The sequence below is a fragment of the Microtus ochrogaster genome, chromosome 21 (assembly GCF_000317375.1).
Source record: "Microtus ochrogaster isolate Prairie Vole_2 chromosome 21, MicOch1.0, whole genome shotgun sequence".
Taxonomy (NCBI): domain Eukaryota; kingdom Metazoa; phylum Chordata; class Mammalia; order Rodentia; family Cricetidae; genus Microtus; species Microtus ochrogaster.
The window spans coordinates 47482968-47503342 of record NC_022022.1 but is presented as its reverse complement, the minus strand read 5'-3'; the positions used below and the strand labels follow the sequence as shown (position 1 = coordinate 47503342).

At 40.9% G+C, this 20375-nt stretch overlaps 2 protein-coding genes across 14 annotated transcripts in view; one reads left to right on the top strand and one right to left on the bottom strand.

Moving 5' to 3' along the window:
• Dnajb4 (DnaJ heat shock protein family (Hsp40) member B4) overlaps nt 1–9443 on the bottom strand; it is a 27746-nt gene extending 18303 nt beyond the window's left edge. For all 3 annotated transcript variants that reach the window (XM_026784029.1, XM_013350102.2, XM_005357487.3), the window contains exons 1-2: nt 9367–9443; nt 980–1193 (exon numbers count right to left, since the gene is read on the bottom strand). The gene's annotated coding sequence lies outside the window, so the exon portion shown is untranslated. The remainder of the gene's footprint in view (nt 1–979; nt 1194–9366) is intronic.
• A 505-nt stretch (nt 9444–9948) lies between these two features.
• Fubp1 (far upstream element binding protein 1) overlaps nt 9949–20375 on the top strand; it is a 30101-nt gene continuing 19674 nt past the window's right edge. For 5 of the 11 annotated variants that reach the window (XR_003377829.1, XR_003377830.1, XM_026783881.1 and 2 more), the window contains exons 1-13: nt 9949–10182; nt 14369–14459; nt 15077–15139; nt 16230–16268; nt 16931–16970; nt 17375–17427; nt 17514–17585; nt 17762–17819; nt 18951–19113; nt 19217–19315; nt 19417–19518; nt 19893–19995; nt 20108–20208. Coding sequence is in view for 9 of the 11 variants with exons in the window: in XM_026783881.1 (XP_026639682.1) it covers nt 10075–10182; nt 14369–14459; nt 15077–15139; nt 16230–16268; nt 16931–16970; nt 17375–17427; nt 17514–17585; nt 17762–17819; nt 18951–19113; nt 19217–19315; nt 19417–19518; nt 19893–19995; nt 20108–20208 (1092 nt within the window). In the remaining 2 variants the exon portion in view is untranslated. The remainder of the gene's footprint in view (nt 10183–14368; nt 14460–15076; nt 15140–16229; nt 16269–16930; nt 16971–17374; nt 17428–17513; nt 17586–17761; nt 17820–18950; nt 19114–19216; nt 19316–19416; nt 19519–19892; nt 19996–20107; nt 20209–20375) is intronic. The other 6 variants (XM_013350082.2, XM_013350081.2, XM_013350079.2 and 3 more) reach the window with 3 other exon arrangements.

The window sequence follows — 20375 nt, the reverse complement described above, 5'->3', positions numbered from 1 at the left end:
AGTTTGAGGCCAGCCTGGTCTACCAAGGGAGTTCCAGGACAGGCTCCAAAGCTACAGAGAAACCCTGTCTCGAAAAACCAAAAAAAAAAAAAAAGAGATAGAATTGTATCAGGAGTGGTTCTCCAGGAACTACTGTCTCTCTTGTCTAAAATATCCAGCAGTCATCACTATAGCTATGTAATTCCAAAAATTTTCAATTTTTGATACTATGTTATTGCTCAATTTTATAATGCTTTCCTTATACGAGTGGCTCTCAATCTTCCTAATGCTGCAACCCTATAATATAGTTCCTCATGTTGTGGTAAGCCTCAGCTATACAATTATTTTCATTGCTATTTCATAACTATAATTTTGATACTGTTAAAAATTGTAATGTAAATATCTCTGTTTTCCAATGGTCTTAGGCAATCCCTGTAAAAGGGTTGGTCAACTCTTGAAGGGGTCATGACACATAGGTTGAGAAACACTGCCCTATACAAAGCATAATAAAATATATACATCTAAACTAATTTTAATTATCTTCAAAGAGATACAAAGTAAAAATTTTTAAACTTAAAGAACAAGCCTTTTAAAATAACGTGAAAGTAAAACTGCTTTAAGCTTACTAAATATTATAACGAGCAGTCAGCACTGGCGGCACACCTTTAATCCCAGCACTCAGGATGGGGAGGCAGGCAGATTGAGTTTGAGGCCAGCCTGGTCTACATAGTGAGTTCCAGAACAGCCAGGGCTATGTAGAAACACAAACAAAATCGACTAGTCATTGGGAAACAGTAATCAGAAATATTCCCTGCTTCAAAAATTTCCTGAATGTGAATAATTTTTTTTGAGTACAGAATTTCTTCAAACTGGGACATTTAAATGTTTCCTAATATAATTTCCAAGTAACAATTAGTCCTTCTTTATTACTTTCTTTTAATAGGAAGTAACCCAAAGTTTACTCGGAACTTCAAAACAAAAAGGGAGCTAGTATACTTACCTAGCATCTTGTGATCTACATTATAGTGTTCCTGGAGCGGGGGTGGGGCCTCAGTGGGTAGAGTCCTGTGCAGATCCCCAGCACCCATCAAAGCCAAGTGCCTGTACCTGTAAGCTGGGGAGTGTGGGAGGAGCTACAGAGACAGCAGATGCTGGGCGCTTGCTTGCCAGTCTAGCTGGAACAGCTAACTCCTAGCTCTGGGTTCAGTGAGATACTGTCTTAAAAAGAAAGGTAGAGAGTGATTGAGGAAGACATTCCATATTTACCTCTGCCACACACAACACACATACACTTTTTTGTTTTTCATTCGATATTTACCTCTGGTAGAGACACAAACACATGCACACTTTTTTTGTTTTGTTTTTACACTTATTTTAAACATCAATTTAGGAAGCCAAAATAAACTGAGATTCTCGATCATTTTATATGTCTTGATACACTGATGACACGCTTATAATAAGTATGTTAAAAGATCACTGTGACATGCAATCCACATACAACTGCCAACAAGAGACTTTATTTTGGGGGGACTAAACCTTTGAAATCAGTGTGTAGCCACACTTACGGCGTATCCTGCCCTCAAAATGTTTCATACCATTTGTTTAAAAAAAGGATAAAGGGATTTGAAACAAAAGCCAGTACTGTCTTTAAGGTAGTGGTAATGGCTGATTACATATGCTCAGGAGTTGGGGATTTAGCTCAGCGGTAGAGCACTTGTCTGGCAAGAACAAAGTCCTGGGTTCAGTCAGTCAGGGCAAAGGGGAATGGGAGGAAGGGGAAAGACAAAATTACAAACAAAACAAAACAAAGAACCAAATCAAAACCAAGATACCTTTACATGCGTAAGGAAGAAATACTAGCATGACGCTCAATTTAAATTAACATTAGGAAACAGATTGGTGTGGTTTTTCATTTCTTCATTCCTAGAATTTTTTCCCTCATAAACAGGCAGAGAAGGAATTAAGTGGCTGTGCATAAAGTAAGAACTGTAGCTTCGCAGGGTGGTGATGGTGCACACCTTTAATATCTGAGTTCGAGGCCAGCCTGGTCTGCAGAGCAAGCGCTATGAAAGCCAAGGCTATACAGAGAAACCCTGTCTAGAAAAACAGAGAGAGAGAGAGAGAGAGAGAGAGAGCACTGTAGCTTCCCATGCAAGCAGTACAAGGAAAGGATGTTTATGACCCGAGAAGAAGCAGGTGGAGATGGGTTGCCCCACGGGAACATAGGGCTCTTAGCCAACACTGTGACCAACTGGCTGCCCAGCAGGATATTTAGCTTGTTTTGTATTTACAGCTTTAAAACACTTGAATTTAAACAGTAACAAGTTTTACTACAAATCACATTACACCCATACAGGTATAATCAAACCGATGCTACTAAGGAGACTTAACCACAACTCAAAGATTTATTGACAGCTACCAAAAATAAGCAATATGATATTCATAAAAATGAGCAAACCCTTGCTAAAGAAATTCACGAGCCACTATAAAACTGGGTAACTGATTGCTTAATTCCAAATACAGTGGGCTCAAACTTGCTTTCTGCCTAAGGAGGGCAGATTTGAAATAGAAATTGCGTAAATGTTTTTTAAGTAAAGTGTTTATTGGCCAACAAGATAGCTCAGTAGGTCAAGGTGCTTGCTGCCGAGCCTGATGGCCTGAGTTGAATCACCAGAGCTCACAGGAGAGGAGCAGAAACAGCACTCTGAACTCCAACATTAATGCCTCGGCCCACATACCTATCAATATTCACAAACAGAAATAAACGTAGTAAAAAACAAACATATAGTCTTTTGGTTATCTGGACAAAGTCAGCATATCCAGACAACACTTAGGAGACCCCACTGGATAGATCATTGTCTGTGTCGTGACCATACAGAAGGCAGTCACTGGCCCACAGAGGTTTCCACTGTAAATACAGAAGGTACTTACTATCATGGCCTTCACCAGACAGTGGTGGAATTGAGCAGTTAAAGCCAGGACTAGATGGCTGATAATGCCTAAATATTTACTGACTGGCCACTATCAGGAAAATGTTTGCTGACCCCCACTATGTACAAAATTATTTCTCATGAAGGACAGGGCAGTATTTTAAAAAGTACTAGACAAAAAAAAAAAAAAAACACCTGAATTTTGCAAAATTCTTTTGACATATACTTTATATAATAAACTCTCAGCCTGGGCATACCTGCCAGAGGGAACATATAATACGTATAAGAATATCTGGGGTGTACACTGAGCTGTTCTCAAAGGCAGTGCATGTGTTATAAATTCTGTGTCATTATCCCTAAGGGAAATAGAGGTTCCTGCAAGCCTCTGCTCATATTTTCATCAGCCACCCCAATACATAACCTTCTTTTTTTATGTATTCCTACTTAAAGATCCCTATTTTATATTGTTGACTCACTGACATTCGCTCATGGCTAATAGCAGTGTAAGTCACGCTGGAATGAAGTTAAGTGAAGATAAAACAAGAATGCAGAAGACCTTGGGTTGAATAGTTGGCTCAAGTGCTGAACAAGCGTGAGGACCTGAGCTCAGATCCCCAGCACTCACAGAAAGGCTGCCATGGCTGTGTGTGTCTCTAATCCCTGCACTACGGGAGCAGAGAAAGGAAGACCCTGTATGCTCACTGCAGCTAGCGTAGCTTCAACAGCAAGCTCCAGGTTCAGTATGAGGTCCCAGCTCAAAAGAAAAAAAAAAGGTAGAGTAAGAAAGGGAAGGAACCCATTTAGCCTCTGGTGTATGCGCACATGCACACATTAAGTAAATAACTTTTTAAAAAGAATGGTTCATAACTTGAGCTGTTTCATAAGATGCACATAATACTCAGTATATGTGCATCTTCAAATGACCCTAAATAATTTTGAGTATTGATCTGGGGATAAAAATAAATTTTGTGAAGAAGGCAGATTCATATATACAGAACTGGCAAGAAATAAGGCTTAAATGTATAATGATGTGTCACTACCAAAGACCTAAGACCAGCTTAAAAAATTCCAAGCAACAGCAATATTGAAATTACCTGTCCCAAATGGTATGTCATGATATTTGTTATCTTCAGAGCAAAGGTGCCACCCTTTATTCCAGAAACCCTCCACACAGCTGATTCTGCCTTGAGTCCAGCTGGAGGTTGTGCTGCTTTGGCCCTGAATGAGGGTAGGCTCCTAACCCACACTTGTCGCCAGAAATCAGCTCACTTATTACTATATAAATGTATCCCTTTTCCACTAGGCTGGAATCTCGTTCTCCCTTCTTTCTCCTTCCTGTTTTCTCTACCAGAACAAGACCTTTACCTAACACACTGCTAAACCTCTGCTGAATGAAGGAGCAGAAATGGGTAACTACAGGACGTAAAGTAAGATGTTTATGATATAAAGAGACAAATGGAAATTTTCCAACCAGTTCAATGTGTATGAAGTTGAATGTCAAGCTCATTACATATACGCTGCATTTCTGTTTATAACAAAATTTATATTATGTTTGTCCCAACAGACAAAAGAACAAACAACGCCTCAAGAAGTTCATACTCTAGAAAACAGGATCTCAAGCAAAGAACTGGACAGTTAGCATGGAACGAGTTAGGGGCCAGCGTGGTCAGATGCGCTCAGTGCTGCCTGACCTGTTCCCACTTGTGACTTGGCCAGTACTCAGCTCTGTACTCAGGGTTAAAAACAGACCCTAAGGATTGAGATGACAACAATGAGCAGTCATGAAGTTATTTTAAATACTGTAACTTACACTAGGAGGGAAGTTTTAGCTAGATGAATGACCTATCTGGTCGTTAGGCTTTTCCCAACCCAATCTTTCAATCCATTGTCTACTAAAACAGACTCTTACTACCCAGACTGATAGAAACGGAGACTTGACAAAGTGACTCGTGATTTCACTGACCCTATGGACCAAGACTATCGTCATGAAGGTGGCATTTTTACTGTCTACTCTGCCTGCCCAGACTTCAGCTCAATGCCCAGCTTTTTTTTGTTTGTTTGTTTTTGTTTTTCGAGACAGGGTTTTTTTTTTTTTTTGGTTTTTCGAGACAGGGTTTCTCTGTGGCTTTGGAGCCTGTCCTGGAACTAGCTCTGTAGACCAGGCTGGTCTCGAACTCACAGAGATCCTCCTGACTCTGCCTCCCAAGTTCTGGGATTAAAGGCGTGCGCCACCATCGCCGGGCTCCAGCTTTTTTTTTTTTTGCATATAAAAATTTTACTCTTATGTAAAGTAAAAAATTTGATCACACTGAATACATTTATAGGGTTTCTCTGCAGTATGAATTTTCTCATGATTTAATTATTCATACATGCAAATGCTTTACCACACTGATTACATTCATAGAGTTTATGGCCAGTTGTGATCTTTCATGCATTTAGAGTACTGTGAAGTGAAAAGGCTTTAACACACTAATTATATTACATTATAATGCCCAGCTCTTTTATGGACTGAATAAATAAAAGAATTACTGAGTACCTACTAGGTGTCAATCCTATCAATCTTAAGTTTAAGGTCAGCCTGGACTGCATAAGATCCTGTCTTGAAAAGAAAAAATAAAAATGAAAACAAAAACTACCATTCTATTCAGAAGGAAAGTATCCTTAGCTATTACAAGACAAAATGGCGTAAGAAGTGCTATCATAAATCACAGGAAAACAGTAACTTTAGATGCTCTGTGTAAAAAAAAGTTTAATTTTCCTCTTAAGTATGTCTCTTTAAAGGCATTTCAAAACAATATGAGATCTATTAATATAAAGCAAAAGAGATTCAGAAGACAAAATCCAGAATGTTCATAGCTAGACAAAGAAATAGAAATATCATTAGAGAAATAAAACTCTACTAAAAACAAAACTGCTATTCCAAGTGAGTCTTATATCCCGTTCCCACCCATCTTTACTTAAGGGTTTCCTGGTTAAGATCTTCAGTTTTTTACACAATCTATTTCCAGAGGGAATGTTATACAGGAAAAGTAGAGGTCCCAATTACAAAAGCATGGCGATTTGAGTTCTACACATTTAATATGTGAATCCATGGTTACCTAAATATTAAGGCATGAACCATTGGGAAAAGTCCTTTTTTAAAATTAAAGTTTTGTAAGTATTTTGAAATCTTCTCTTAAATTGCCTGTTCTTTCTAAGATTTAAGTATGGCATTTAAAGAAAATATTTTTAAGTTCAGATTTAAAAAAAAATAGATTTATATTATGTTGCCTCCTTAAGCAGTACAGCTAGAAATCATCTAAGAACCAATATTCAGGGGCTGGAGAGATGGCTCAGTGGTTAAGAGCACTGACTGCTCTTTCAGATGGACTCGGGTTCAATTCCCAGCACCCACATGGCAGCTTACAACTGTCTGTAATTACAGTTCCAGGGGACCTGACACCCAAGGCAAAAAAAAAAAAAAAAAAAAGAACCAATGTTCAAATATTTGATGTTGAGTAAATATGTATAAGTCTGAGCAATATGATCAAAATACGCGTATGAAAATGTCAAGAAGATATGTTATTAATATTTTGAACATACTACTCTATCTTAAATTACAAAGCTGATAGGAGTTCTGATAGGCTGTACTTTGGTACCCCATCAGGATATATATATAGCTCAGTGACAGGAGTGTCTGCTTTTGACCTCCATGGGGAGAAAAGCTCTCTGGCACTTTAAAACTTCAATTTATTCAAGCAAATAGTGATCCATGAATTAGGCAGCCACTCCCAGATATGATTTTAGGGGCCTGCGAGTGACTCTGCCCAACTTTTTATGTGGGTTCTAGAGATCTGAATCCGTCTTCAGACTAATGCAGCAAGAGCTCTTAACTGATGAGCCAATCTACACAGACCCTGGATTTTACCAAGCCCATTTGAACACGGCTATTTAAAATGTACTATAATTCCTGGAATCTCTTCCTGAGCCTGAGAATACAGATGAATTAACGTATTTTATAGTACCAACTTCCAGTGGCATAGAACTGTGTGATTCCTGAAGAGTTCGGAAGTGCTCTTCTGAAGGTGGGAAGGCACTTAGGGGCACTGCGTAGATGAGAAATCTCAGACACAAGATCAAAAGAATGAACTAAAACATAGTTTGGGCCCAACATTTATTTACACAACAAATAACTAGACTGTCAGCCTAGTGGTAGGGATGATAATGATGGAGATGGTGGCGTTGCTCTCCAGTTTACACTCTAAGGGAAATAAGAGTGTAAACAACACAGACAAACGCTGTAAGACATGGTGATAAGTGAGGGGTTGCTGAACTGCTTGACGAGAGCCATTAGAGAGCTGAGGCCTGAAGGACGCAGTCAGATCACGCTGGCGTGGCAGGGGCTCCAGGACCTTCAGCAGAGGAAGAAGCAAGATAAAGACTGAGGCAGGAAATTCGTAGCTAACAAAGTGAACCAACAGCTGCAGGAAGAGCATAAGAGAAGAGGAAGAAATGTATAGAGAAACTAATTACACAGAGCTCTTCTAGGGAAAGGATTCATAGTGTAATTGGAACTGTACAGAAGAGATCTGTTTTCAAGAAATTAAGAAACGATGAATGAATTGTAATATAGTCAGAAAAGCACCTGAACTACAAAAAGGCAGATGAGTATAGTTCTTGGATGATATTTTTCAACACTGGGTACGTTACTTTTGAATCCTTATATATTATATACATTTATACAAATTTTCCCAATTTTTAAAAAATTATTTCATTGTACATGGTCTAGTGTCTTTATGTGTGTGTACCGTGTGTGTGCCTGGTGCTTTGAGGTTAGAAGAGGACGTTGGTGCCCTGGGTCTGGAGTTATGATGGTAATTGTCATATGGGTGGTAGGAACTAAACCTTGGTCCTCTGGAGAAGCAGCCAGGGATCTTATCAGCTGAACCATTTCTCCAGCCCCACAAATTCCTCACTGAATCACAGAAATAAACAGGAAGGACCAAAAACTAAAGTGTCACCCTTTTGGTCCAGAATACAGTGGTGGTAACTTGGGCCGGGGCTGGAAGCAGCAGAGGTAAAAATCAATGGACCTGAAAACATATATTGGTGATATGGTCAGTAAGGTCTTTCTGATGGACAGACAAAGGGCAGGGATACGAATCAAGGAAATCAACAGCTCTCAGTCAGATGAAGATATTTTTAGTTATCACAATTGGTGATGCGCAGGAGGGATATGGATAGCGTTCCAGGCAAGTACAGGCCAACAAGGCTCTAAATACTACAGCATGCAAACCACACAGCAAACAATTATCAGGTTCAAGATCTCAATAGTACCTAGTCTGCAGGGTAGTGGTGGTGCAAGCCTTTAATCCCAGCACCTGGGGGGCAGAGGCAGGCAGATCTATGAATTCCAGGACAGCCTGGCATACAGAGCGAGCACCAGGACAGATTCCAAAGTTACACAGAGAAACCCTGCCTCAAAAAACAAAACAAACAAGTTAGTCTACACTGATTCCAACGTATTCCATTCTAGGATATCCACATTTCCGGTATATATAATGTTTTTTTTGAAATTAGAAATGGAGGTTCTTTTGGTATTTACAAAAAAATTAAATAATGATAGAAGGGAGTAAATAATACTCTGGATTATTTTGATCAGAACATTTAATTGTTGTAAATCTAGTTAATGAAATAAAAAAAATTTTACTGATGAATAAATGCTATTTGCTGGGCAAGGCTTTCTTAAAGTGCGACTATTTTTTAGGAACTCTTCGAGGTTTTACACCCTGGTATGATTAAATCTGATTAAATCTGTAGCCCAATACCGTTACTGTTTTTCCAAATCCACAAACATTCTGAGATAATTCAACACATGTAAAAAGGGTGAGTTCAGCTATAAAATGGCCGAGGCAGAGCTGGATAAAAGAAAACCGCTGGTTTTATCTGCTAGCACATGACTTGTTAACTGATCTATGGGTCTTGAACCTGAGGGCACATTAGCTTCCGGTTATCAGGAAGCCGGTAACAAATATTTCTCGCATTCTAAGACTCCTGATAAAGTGTTCTTAGACTGAGACGGGGTGGGGGTGGGGGGGCGGGTACTAACATACAAAATGCCATTCTTTCTTAGCAAGTTGGGGGCGGGGGTCATTGTCGCACACAGAAGTTGAAACAGAACAGGATTTAAGAAACCTCCCTCACCCCAGTAATTGTTTGCATTACATTAGGCATGCTCAGGAACGGTCTGGGGAGATGTGTAATTATTGGCACATAAAGCAAATATTAGAAATCGCCTAATAAAAATCATCTAGTCCAGAAAACTACATATATCTGCGGTCCCGCAGGGGGTGGGGAAAACTCAATCAAGCCAATTTGGGTGAAGAACAAGACCGTTCGTTCACTCGCGTGTGGCCACGAGATTGGCCGAATGACACACAACGCTGCGGGGTCTAACACTGAACGTCACAACACTCACGTTTTTAAAGGACAAAGGGCGGTCATAATTTCACCATCCGCTCACCCACATTATTTTTTACATAGACACTCGATAGGTAGCAATCGATCGGGAACTAAGGGCCCGGCGGGCGGTCTGATCATGCCCACGTGTGACCCCCGACAGCCTGGTAGTCGCAGGCGGCGGCAGCTCAGCACCCCGAAGGATGCTGGGCTCCCGCCGGGGCCGCAAACGGTTCTGCAGCGTCGCCGCGGACGCACGCGCGGCCCTCGGGGGCTCGCGGGACACTGTTGCGTGACATCCACGCCCGGCGGCGTCAAGCGCCTCACTACGGAAACAGGGAAGGACACGCGCTCCGAGGACGCGGCGAGGCGCCCAGAGCCGGAGCAGACGCCACCGCGACGACAGACGCCACCGATGCCACGCCACCGCGAGGGAACAATAAGCCGGCAACGCGCCCGGAAGGGGCACCCCGGTCAACGCCACTCTCGCGAGATCTTAGTCAAATCTCGCGATAGTCTCTACCGGGCCCGTCTCCACGCCCGCCCCCAGCCCCGCTAGCTCTGAAACATCGCGAGATTTCCGCCGCCTAGTCCCCGCCCCTTTACGGCACGATGGTCGCACAAGAATGTGATAGAGCGTCTACGGCCGCCATTTTCTTCCTTTCTTAGCGGTTAGCCGAGCGGGGAGCCTCCGCGAGGAAGCGGCAGCGGCGGCTGTATAGTGGGCATGGCCGACTACTCAACGGTGCCTCCGCCCTCGTCTGGCTCAGCCGGCGGCGGCGGCGGAGGAGGCGTTAACGATGCTTTCAAAGATGCCCTGCAGAGAGCCCGGCAGGTAAGCGAGCAGCGCGGCGGCTTCCCCAGAGCCTCTGGCGGGCTAGGCCCCGTCCCCGCTGGCTTCCCGGGCTAAGCCGGAGACAGCCATCTGTCCCGGGGTCCCAGGCACTCGAGGCCGAGCTCTGCTCAGGTCCGGGCTGAGCCTCCCTTCCCACGCGCGCTCCCCAAACGTGGCCCCGGGGCTTCCACTTCCGCAGCGCGGCCCGGCTCCCTCAGGTCGGCTTCCGTTCGGTAAAGCGCTTGTTGCTGTCCACAGCGGCGGGGAAGGAAGGTTCTGGGAGGCCGGGTCACGGCTAGGGCAGGACGGGCTTGCCCGCCTAGCGGTGCTCACCGCTCCGCCGAGCCCTCCCTCCCCGGAAGGTAACGTTCGCCTGGCCCGGAGAGGCTCCCCGACCGCCCTTTCCCCTGGCGGTCAGCCCTCCGGCCCATCCCTCCAGCTAAAATGGCCTCAGGCCGGTTCTCCCCGAGCTTTGGGTTTGAATCTGCCTCTCCCGAGGCGAGACCTCCATCCTCTTTGTGCTCCGTTGGGACGTATTGCTGCCCCGAAGGCACCACTTAGCGGGTTGAAAGACAAAAGTGCTTGTACTTGAAAATCTATTTTTTCAACTCTGGACTTTCCTGTCTTCAGGTAGCCCTCTGATTTCTTTGTGGTTTAAAAATGTAGCGTTGTCTTGGTGGGCACGTCGTCTTTAGTCCCTGCACTCCAGAGGCAGAGGCAGGGAGATCTCTTGAGTTTGAGGCCAGCCAGGACAACAAAGAGACCTTGTCTCAAAAAGACGTTACGGAATTTGGGTGTAAGCTAATAAAACATCATTTTATGGCACTCTATCGTAGTTTTTAGACATTTTATAATAGTGTTGAACAAATATTGCAAAAGTCGGTTTTGACTATATTAGTTTACTTCCTAATTTACCCCCCTCAGGACCGAAAGATTACTGAGTCAAAGTTTATCAGCTCTACCATGATGTGGCAAATCACGTATTAGGAGATTTACTAGTCTATTATTCATCTAGCGTATTTACCTATCTAGTACACGGATACTAACGAAAAATCGTTTTCTTTATTTGTGGAGAGGCTCAGTGACTGTCGAGGTTTGTGTAGAATTGAGAGGATAACTTGGGAGTTGATTCTCACACCACGTAGCTTTCTTGAGTCGCATGAGAGTGGACAGCCTTAGATATGAGTCTCTTTATCTGGGCCGCTTGAGGAAATCTTTTTGATACCAGGGTTTATAAAAGGAGAGGCTGGCCTGGGATTTAAGGTGTGCTACCTAATCCTCCTTGATGCTTGCAGGTGTGCTCCACCCCCTCGGCTTTGAAACATCTTAACGTTTAATGTGAAATTCGTTTTCTAAGGAAGGTGTGAGATAATCCAGGAATCAAATATCATTGAACAGAATAGCTAATGCTTTGATTAATAAGACAATAAGCACGACAGTTATGTAAATGTTTGCACTGTGAGGCAGGCACTGTGCAAGATAGTGGATGGTGACATTCATGCAGTGCACTGGTGGTGGTGATGGTGGGGTAGCCTTTGGCCAGCACAGAGAAGAAGCAGCGGCCTGTACAAAGGGAGGGTTTCTGGACTGACAGACCAAGAGTAAGCTGGAGCATTAGAATTGAATATGAGGAGGAAAAGGTGAGAAAATGAGGAACACTAGCTAGATTCAAAGTGAATAAGCTTTGTTTGCCAGCAAGCCTCGATTGTGATTACAGTGTCGCTCTCACCTGAACTTTCTAAGTATGTAGTGATCCCTTAGGACCTTGCCCTGTATAAGGTACATGGTGTGTTCAATTAATTCAGCAGATATCCTTAGTGTGTTGTCCCACTACGCAGCTCTGGCTGTCCTGGCACTCACTGTGTACATCAGACCCACCTCTACCTTTGGGATTAAAGGTGTATTTCATCCACGCCCAATTTTAAGTTGTGTGATCTGAAAGTTAACTCCTAGAGATGAAGAGGTATCCTTGCTATCTTGTTATCCTCCAGGACTTGAGTCTGCCTCAGCTTTCTGAGTGCTGGAATTGCAGGCCCGCACTTTTCTTAAGTATAGTGCATCTGTGTCTTTGAGGATAGATAAAGCATTGCTAATTTTCCAAAACACTTTTTTTTTCCCTCTGTGTAGCCCTGGCAGCCCTAGGAACTCACTCTACATACCAGGCTGACCTTGAACTCAACAGAGATCCGCCTGTCTCTGACCCCCCAAATGCTAGGATTAAAGACATCTACCGTGCCTAGACCAAAACAATTTTGAAGTGTTGCTGTGGACTCTGCTTTAGAATTGAATTACATATTGTGATGAATTGGTGAGGGTATGCTGTATGTTAGGATCTGCATTGAACATGTAATCTCCACAGCCATCCTGTAAGGGAGGTGTGTAGAAGTTTCCCATTTGTGAAGATGTGGCAATTGAAGCTCAGAATGTCTGAGAACATTTGACAAAGACACGACTCTAGACAGCACACTAGAAGTAGATTAGCACCTCCACCCTTGAACTGGTAAGGAAAGTGTGGATCGGCATTTAGGAAATAGACTGTTTTCAGGTCATTATCTTTTGGGAATCATAATTTTGAACTCCAAAATGTGTAACAGCAGTGAGAATGGTGCTAAGTGCTGACTTGTTTGAAGAAAGAAAAAGTAGGGCAAAAATCCAAGTGGGAAGCTTGGATTGTACATGTGAATTAAAATCAGACATTACCCATACACAATATATGCTTAATAAAATCGATAGAGCTCATAATTCCAACATGTGAGAAGGGGGAAAGAAAGGCCAGCCTGGGCGACAGAGTGAGACTATATTCCTGTATTGGGAATTGATTGATCTTCAGGGATTTTTTTTTTTATCTTTGTGGTTACCAAAAAAATGATTTTCTAAGATTAATTTTGGAGAGTTATCTGCTTTGTGGTGTTCTAGTCTTCGTCAGTTTTCAATTTTTTAAGGTTTTGCTTTATCTTTAATGAATGAATCAAGCACCAACTTTGATTTTCTTTTGGACAGTTGTAGAACTATCAATAGATATCCCATAGTAAGGATATCTATTTCCTCTAGTTCAGTATGCCATCTGCTCTGGCACTTACCTACTGCATTTATCAGCCCCACACAGTGCACTTAGATCCCCAACTCGCAGTTTGTTTGTTTGTTTGTTTGTTTTATTTTTTTATTTTTGGTTTTTCGAGACAGGGTTTCTCTGTGGCTTTGGAGCCTGTCCTGGAACTAGCTCTGTAGACCAGGCTGGTCTCGAACTCACAGAGATCCGCCTGCCTCTGCCTCCCGAGTGCTGGGATTAAAGGCGTGCGCCACCATTGCCCGCTCCCAACGCGCAGTTTGTAAATGCTGCATTTTGAGATCAAAGGGTGGAAAAGATGTGTTCCTGGGTTTGATTAGGAAAACCTTCAGGAAAGAAGGTTAGGTATCCACAGATGAAATAGGCTTTTAATGGGGAAATGACAGGTGGCTAGTAAAGTTGATCACCACTGAAGACTTAGGTTGTAGGCCTTTTCATAGACTGTGTGTGCTAGTATGGGTAGATGAAGAGGAAAATCTAATAACCCTGGGAGATCGAGTTGACATAGGGATATGACTTCACAGATCCATGTTTGGTGTAAGGCCTTGAATATACTCTTAGCCTCCCCCAATCTTCTGCTTATAATAAACAAATAATTAGGTTAGTTCCACATCAGTGTCTTAGAAATGTCAGTCATATATTTGTTTGTTTGTTTTTCCTTTTTTTTCGAGACAGGGTTTCTCTGTGCAGCAGTGGCTGGCCTGGATTCTGCTTTATAGTAGTCCATGCTGGCCTTGAACTCAGACATCAGCCTGCCTCTGCCTGAAGTGATTAAAGGCGTGCAACCCCAACGCCCAACTGGGTTTTTTTTTTTTTTTGTTTTTGTTTTTGTTTTTGTTTGGGTTTTTCGAGACAGGGTTTCTCTGTGGCTTTGGAGCCTGTCCTGGAACTAGCTCTGTAGACCAGGCTGCTCGAACTCACAGAGATCCGCCTGCCTCTGCCTCCCGAGTGCTGGGACCAACTGGTTTTTTTAATAGAGCTTAATCCCATACCGTTCCTTGTTAGCTCCCTAAACTACTAATGATAGTTTTAATTAATCCTAACAAGTCAATAGTGTATTGTTGTAGAAAATTTAGAGTAGTAAGTTAGTATTGTAACCTTTCTGATTTTTTTTTCAAGATTGCAGCAAAAATTGGGGGTGATGCTGGTACATCATTGAATTCAAATGACTATGGTTATGGGGGACAAAAGAGACCCCTAGAAGATGGAGGTAAGTTATAGCCAGGACTCATTATAGTTATCTCGCACAGTATGCAAATGATGAGGGGTTTTCACTCTTATTTATTGAAATAATTTGTTGACATAGTACTATGTGTCGATCTCAGAAAGGGGGGAAAGACAGGCCTAGAAAAAAGGTAGGTAATGTGAGCCTAGGAGAAAGTATTATTGGGATAGTAAACAGTTCATTTTTTTTCCTGTTTTAGGTGTATGCTTAGTTTGCACAGGTTTCTTGTTAATACTGAAAAAAAAACAAAAATATAAATTGCTTAGGAAACACTTTCCTGGTTTTCCCAATTATTTGGTATGCTGCTTATTCATTTACTTCGAAATTCACTTCAAAGGCTTTTATAGTGGATTTATAGTGCTTCTTATTTTTAAAAAACATTGACACTTCTGCAATTAGAAGTGTATGCTTTTTTTGTTTTAGTTCTGTCTGTGTGAATTTTGATATTCTAATTGAGCATATAGAAATGTAATTGTAGCCCTGAGTGGGAATACTTGGTTTCCTTTTAAGTATTTACAAGTGAGGTTTTTAAAATGCAAGAAAAATGAGCTAATGATGCTTCAGATGTTGTGTGTAATGTATTCTTTTTATTTTATGTGTAGATGGCTCTTGGACAAATCCGAGCAGTACAACACACTGGGAGGGAATGCCCTCTCCTTTTAAAGGCAGGAATTTTTATTTATTACCTGTGTTCAGTATGTAAACGCGAAATAAACAAGCCAGTGGATTCTTAAGTGGACACAACTGTCTCTTGGTTTATGTGTCTGAATTTTTGCTACACAAAAGCCTTGAAGTGGGGAAAATGACAATAATAGTGCTTTGAACTATAGACTGTCTATTCTAATGTATGTGTTTTGTTTATTTGAGAAAGGCAGTCACGTAGTTGCTTTGAGGTTTTTTGTTTGTTTGTTTGTTTGTTTTGCTAAACTCATGTAGTGAAGTGTTTCATTTGGGAATAAAACAGTTTAGATTTAGCTTTTTATTAAAGCTTTGTGGTCACTGTCAACTATCCTTGTCTTTTGATATGTCAATTTTTATATAGCTGATAATGTCAGATTTTTATATAGCTATCTATACCTAGTTGTCAGTTCTTACCATAGAAGAAGCATCATTAGCTTTTAGCATATGGTATTCACCAGCATTTAAATACTTTGTTTTGTATCATTCTAAACTGTCAGGAGCCATTTCCCCCAAAATTGGCAGAGCCTATCCCACACCCAATTATCTGTTAATGGAGAGCTATCTGTTAGTGGAGCCCGCCCCACACTCCAATTATCTAGAGAACTAGGAGTGTCAACTTGTGACTTCCTGACCGAGGAATCTTCATCCAGGGGCTATATAAGCTGTAACCATGACTCAAACGGAGGCTCTGACAAACCTAGCATGGCCTTCTTCCTCTCTCCCGCCCATGTCTTTCAGATAGCGCCTCTCTGACTGATCTGCCAGGCGGGTTACAGCCCTAGACTGAGTGACCCGCCAAGGCGGTCTACACTAAACTATTTAAAGTGTCTGTGCATTGCTTAAACAGGAAGAGAATGAAAGAATTTAGGTTTGGTGGGTGTGATTGTTTTATTTGGGTTTTTTGTTTTGTTTTTTTGTTGTTTTTTAGAGTTTTGAGTCTAGGTTGAATTGTGGCAATTTTGGTTGGTTCAAGTGGTAAACCTTTATATCAGGTATTTTGATAAACATTGGCATTCTTGCTGGGGGGCAGCTTTGTTTTTAATTGACAAAAATAAACCACATTTAATTTTGCAGATCAACCAGATGCAAAGAAAGTTGCTCCCCAAAATGACTGTAAGTATTTCAAGCTGAGTTTTTGTTACGACTTTTTAAATTGTTTATATATTTATATATAAAATTATATGTGTATGTGTGCATCTGTGTGAATTTGTGTGCACTCGGGAGACCAGAAGATAGCATGGGAATTCCCCGAGAGTGGAGCAGCATGTAGTTGCAATCCTTTGTGTGGGTGCTGGGAACTGTTATACTTTTGGATAGATTGAGGATTTTGTTTTTTGAGCCAGGCTCACTCTATAACCCTGATTGGCCTTGGCCTCACAGAGATTCATCTACTTCTGTCTTCCCAGTGCTGGAATTAAAGGTATGCCTTTCCATGCCAAAGAGGATAGGTAGGTATTAAGAATGTCTAGTCAGAATTGTTTTTACAGATGTATGCTTTTTTTCTTAGATAATAATTCTGTTTTAATTGTGACCATGTATGTGTAACAACTCCAGTTTTTAGGCATGTGCCACTTGAAAAAAAAAAGTGTGCCATTGCTAGTATATTTGCCCTTTTTGGCTTTCTTGCAGCCATCAGTGATGATTTGAATAGTCTGAATCTCTTATTCTCTTCAGTATATGCATCAAGGAAAGAATATAGAATACTTGGTGTGCTTGTGTTGAGTAAACTTAAACTCTGAAGTTTTGTTTGTTTGTTTGTTTGTTTTTTCCTTAAGCTTTTGGAGCACAGTTACCTCCGATGCATCAGCAGCAAAGGTATAGTCAAAACCTTAAGTACTTTGCAAGTCTTAGTTGAATTGTGTATATAACCAACCAAGTTAGTTTATTGAAAATGTCTATATACAATTTTGTATGTGAGGTTTATTTCTGTCCTATTGGGAGGATGATATAGAATCTTTTTCTTTTTATGTAAGAAATTGGTAATGTGAAAAATAATTGAAATTGACACATTTTAGAAGAAAGAAAAGTAAATGGTAAAATGACATTCGCTCTGACTCTTTTACATACTCAGTTAGCTGTCTTGCTCACTTACACATGCTGCCAATTTAAGAACAGGAGTCTGAGCTTTTAGGAGACCTTGATTGGATTTATAAAACTACCTTTCATGTCCAAGCACACATCTCCCTTTGAAGAAAATACTAGTTTTTGTTATTTCTTAGCAGATCTGTAATGACAGAAGAATACAAAGTTCCAGATGGAATGGTTGGATTTAGTAAGTAACTTTTTTTTAGTTTCCAAAATATAAATATGCTTTAAAAATTTAAGGTAAATAATTTTTCCTTTTTCCTCCTTAACTAGTAATTGGCAGAGGAGGAGAACAGATTTCACGTATACAGCAGGAATCTGGATGCAAAATACAGATAGCTCCTGGTAACGTTCTTCTTTTTGTGTATGCATTTTGTTCTTCTGTCTCCGGCCCCTTTTTTGTAGTCCTCGAAGTTTTTTGAGAGTGGCTAGAAAATATGAGTATTTTTTAAGTTTCTGAAGATGGTGATGCTACTTTTTATCTATTTTTAACCTAAGCTTTTCTTTCTATTTAATTATAGATAGTGGTGGCCTTCCAGAAAGGTCGTGTATGCTAACCGGAACACCTGAATCTGTCCAGTAAGTTTAAAAATGTTAAGTCTGCTTAGATAGCAATGTGAAGACTTTGTGTTTTCATTCCTGCCTCATCAGTGTCTTCTACTAGTGCCTTGAAAACTTCACTTTAAAGTTTATAAATAGCATGCCTTTCTTGAATAATAGAGATCATCCTGTAAGACAGAAAATTGTTAAAAACAGGGACCAGGGAGGTAACACATCCAGGTTCTTGCTTTCCAAGTAGGAAGAACCGAGTTTGTGCTTAAGAGCGAAAACCAAAAAACTTGGCATGGTAATATGAGCAGTCTTGTGGTGTTGGAAACATGCAGACTTTGGGGGCTTTGTAGTCAGCCAGCCTACACTGTTTCATGGCTTTAAAGCCATTGAGAAGACCCTATTTCAAAAGGTGATACTACGTCAAGAATGGCACTGATGGTTGTAATTTGGCCTAAACACACATGAGTTGTATTCATAGACACAAAATTACTAAAACTTGATTTGATTTACATATAAATAAGTTGATGTTGTCATCTAAAACTACCGAAATCTTCTTAACACCCATTGTCGTTTGTTTTGTTGTTGTTTGGTGGTTGGTTTTGTTTTGTTTTTCTAGACAAGGTTTCACTGTGTAGCCCTGGCTGTCCCTTTGTAGGTCCAACTGACCTCAAACTCACCTCCCAAAGGTGTCCACCATCCCTACCCCACTCAGTGTCTTGTTACTTCCTGTTGCTGTGGCAAAACACCAAGGAGGGCAACTTAGAAAAGAGTATTTTATTGGGCTCATGAAATCAAACAACCATGCCAACTTAAGCTCATTTACTGAAAACTTAAAAGTTGTGAGAAGTTACTACCTCATCCTACACTGAAACAGCCTTCCGTTGTATTCATTTGCCTAAGACCATTTCTTCCTACTTGTAGACATCTTTCTTATGACTAAATTACTGTATTTATTTGGTTCATGGTCGCTTTATCACTGCCCCTTTTCACATTCCCTTTGGCTTTGCTTTTTCTTCCTGCCTCTCGCCATGCATATGTGTATCCAAATTCAACTGCTGTATGACACCAATGATTAGAATCAAATTGATTGACTCTGTTATGTTTCATTTTTGGGTAAGGTTGGTTATGCTACACATTTTTATATTAATTTGTTTACAGATCAGCAAAAAGATTACTGGACCAGATTGTTGAAAAGGGAAGACCTGCACCTGGCTTTCATCATGGTGATGGACCTGGAAATGCAGTTCAGGAAATCATGATTCCAGCCAGCAAGGCAGGACTCGTTATTGGAAAGGGGGGAGAGACTATTAAACAGCTTCAGGTACTGTTATGATAACAATTAATATTGTTATTCTGTCTTTTAAAAGCCAGTTACTATTATTTTTTGTTGTTGTTAACTTGCATTATTTTCATGATTATAATAGGAACGGGCTGGTGTTAAAATGGTTATGATTCAAGATGGGCCTCAAAATACTGGTGCTGATAAACCTCTTAGGATTACGGGTGACCCATACAAAGTTCAGGTAAGCCTTACTTTGTCATTTATATAAAACGGCAGGGGAGGAGTGATAATAAGCATTAAACTGTTTTGAGAATTTTTCTAAATTAGATAACTCTATTTTAGCAAGCCAAGGAGATGGTCTTAGAATTAATTCGTGATCAAGGTGGTTTCAGAGAAGTGCGGAATGAGTATGGCTCAAGAATAGGAGGAAATGAAGGGATAGATGTAAGTAAACATGCTGGATCCGGAATTGGGTCCTATCCACAAAGTGCTTTCGTGTTCTGTTCGGATTTCTTTGTTACTGTTAGACATGATCATTTACTCTATTTTTATGATTTGGTAAAGATTAATTTTTGAGAAATTATATATATATTTTGAAATATTTATTTATTATGTATACAATATTCTGTCTGTGTGTATGCCTGCAGGCCAGAAGAGGGCACCAGACCCCTCTACAGATGGTTGTGAGCCACCATGTGGTTGATGGGAATTGAACTCAGGACCTTTGGAAGAGCAGGCAATGCTCTTAACCTCTGAGCCATCTCTCCAGCCCCGAGAAATTATATTTTTTAATATACTTCATCTTTTACTTCCTTAAGGTCCCAATTCCAAGATTTGCTGTTGGCATCGTAATAGGAAGAAATGGAGAAATGATCAAAAAAATACAAAATGATGCTGGTGTTCGAATTCAGTTTAAGCCAGGTAAATAAGGTATATTTGGTGTTCTAAGAATTGATAGCTACTAATCCCCACACTCATAATTGTTTTGTCACAATTCCTTGTTTCTTTTTGTTTTTTGGGGTTTTTTTTGTAGATGATGGAACAACACCTGATAGGATAGCACAGATAACAGGACCTCCAGACAGATGTCAGCATGCTGCAGAGATTATCACAGACCTTCTACGAAGTGTTCAGGTTTGATAGGAAATTAATATTTTCAGTTTGTTTTCTGTTTTTGGTTTTTCAAGACAGGGTTTCTCTGTGGCTTTGGAGCCTGCCCTGGAACTAGCTCTGTAGACCAGGCTGGTCTCGAACTCACAGAGATCCGCCTGCCTCTGCCTCCCGAGTGCTGGGATTAAAGG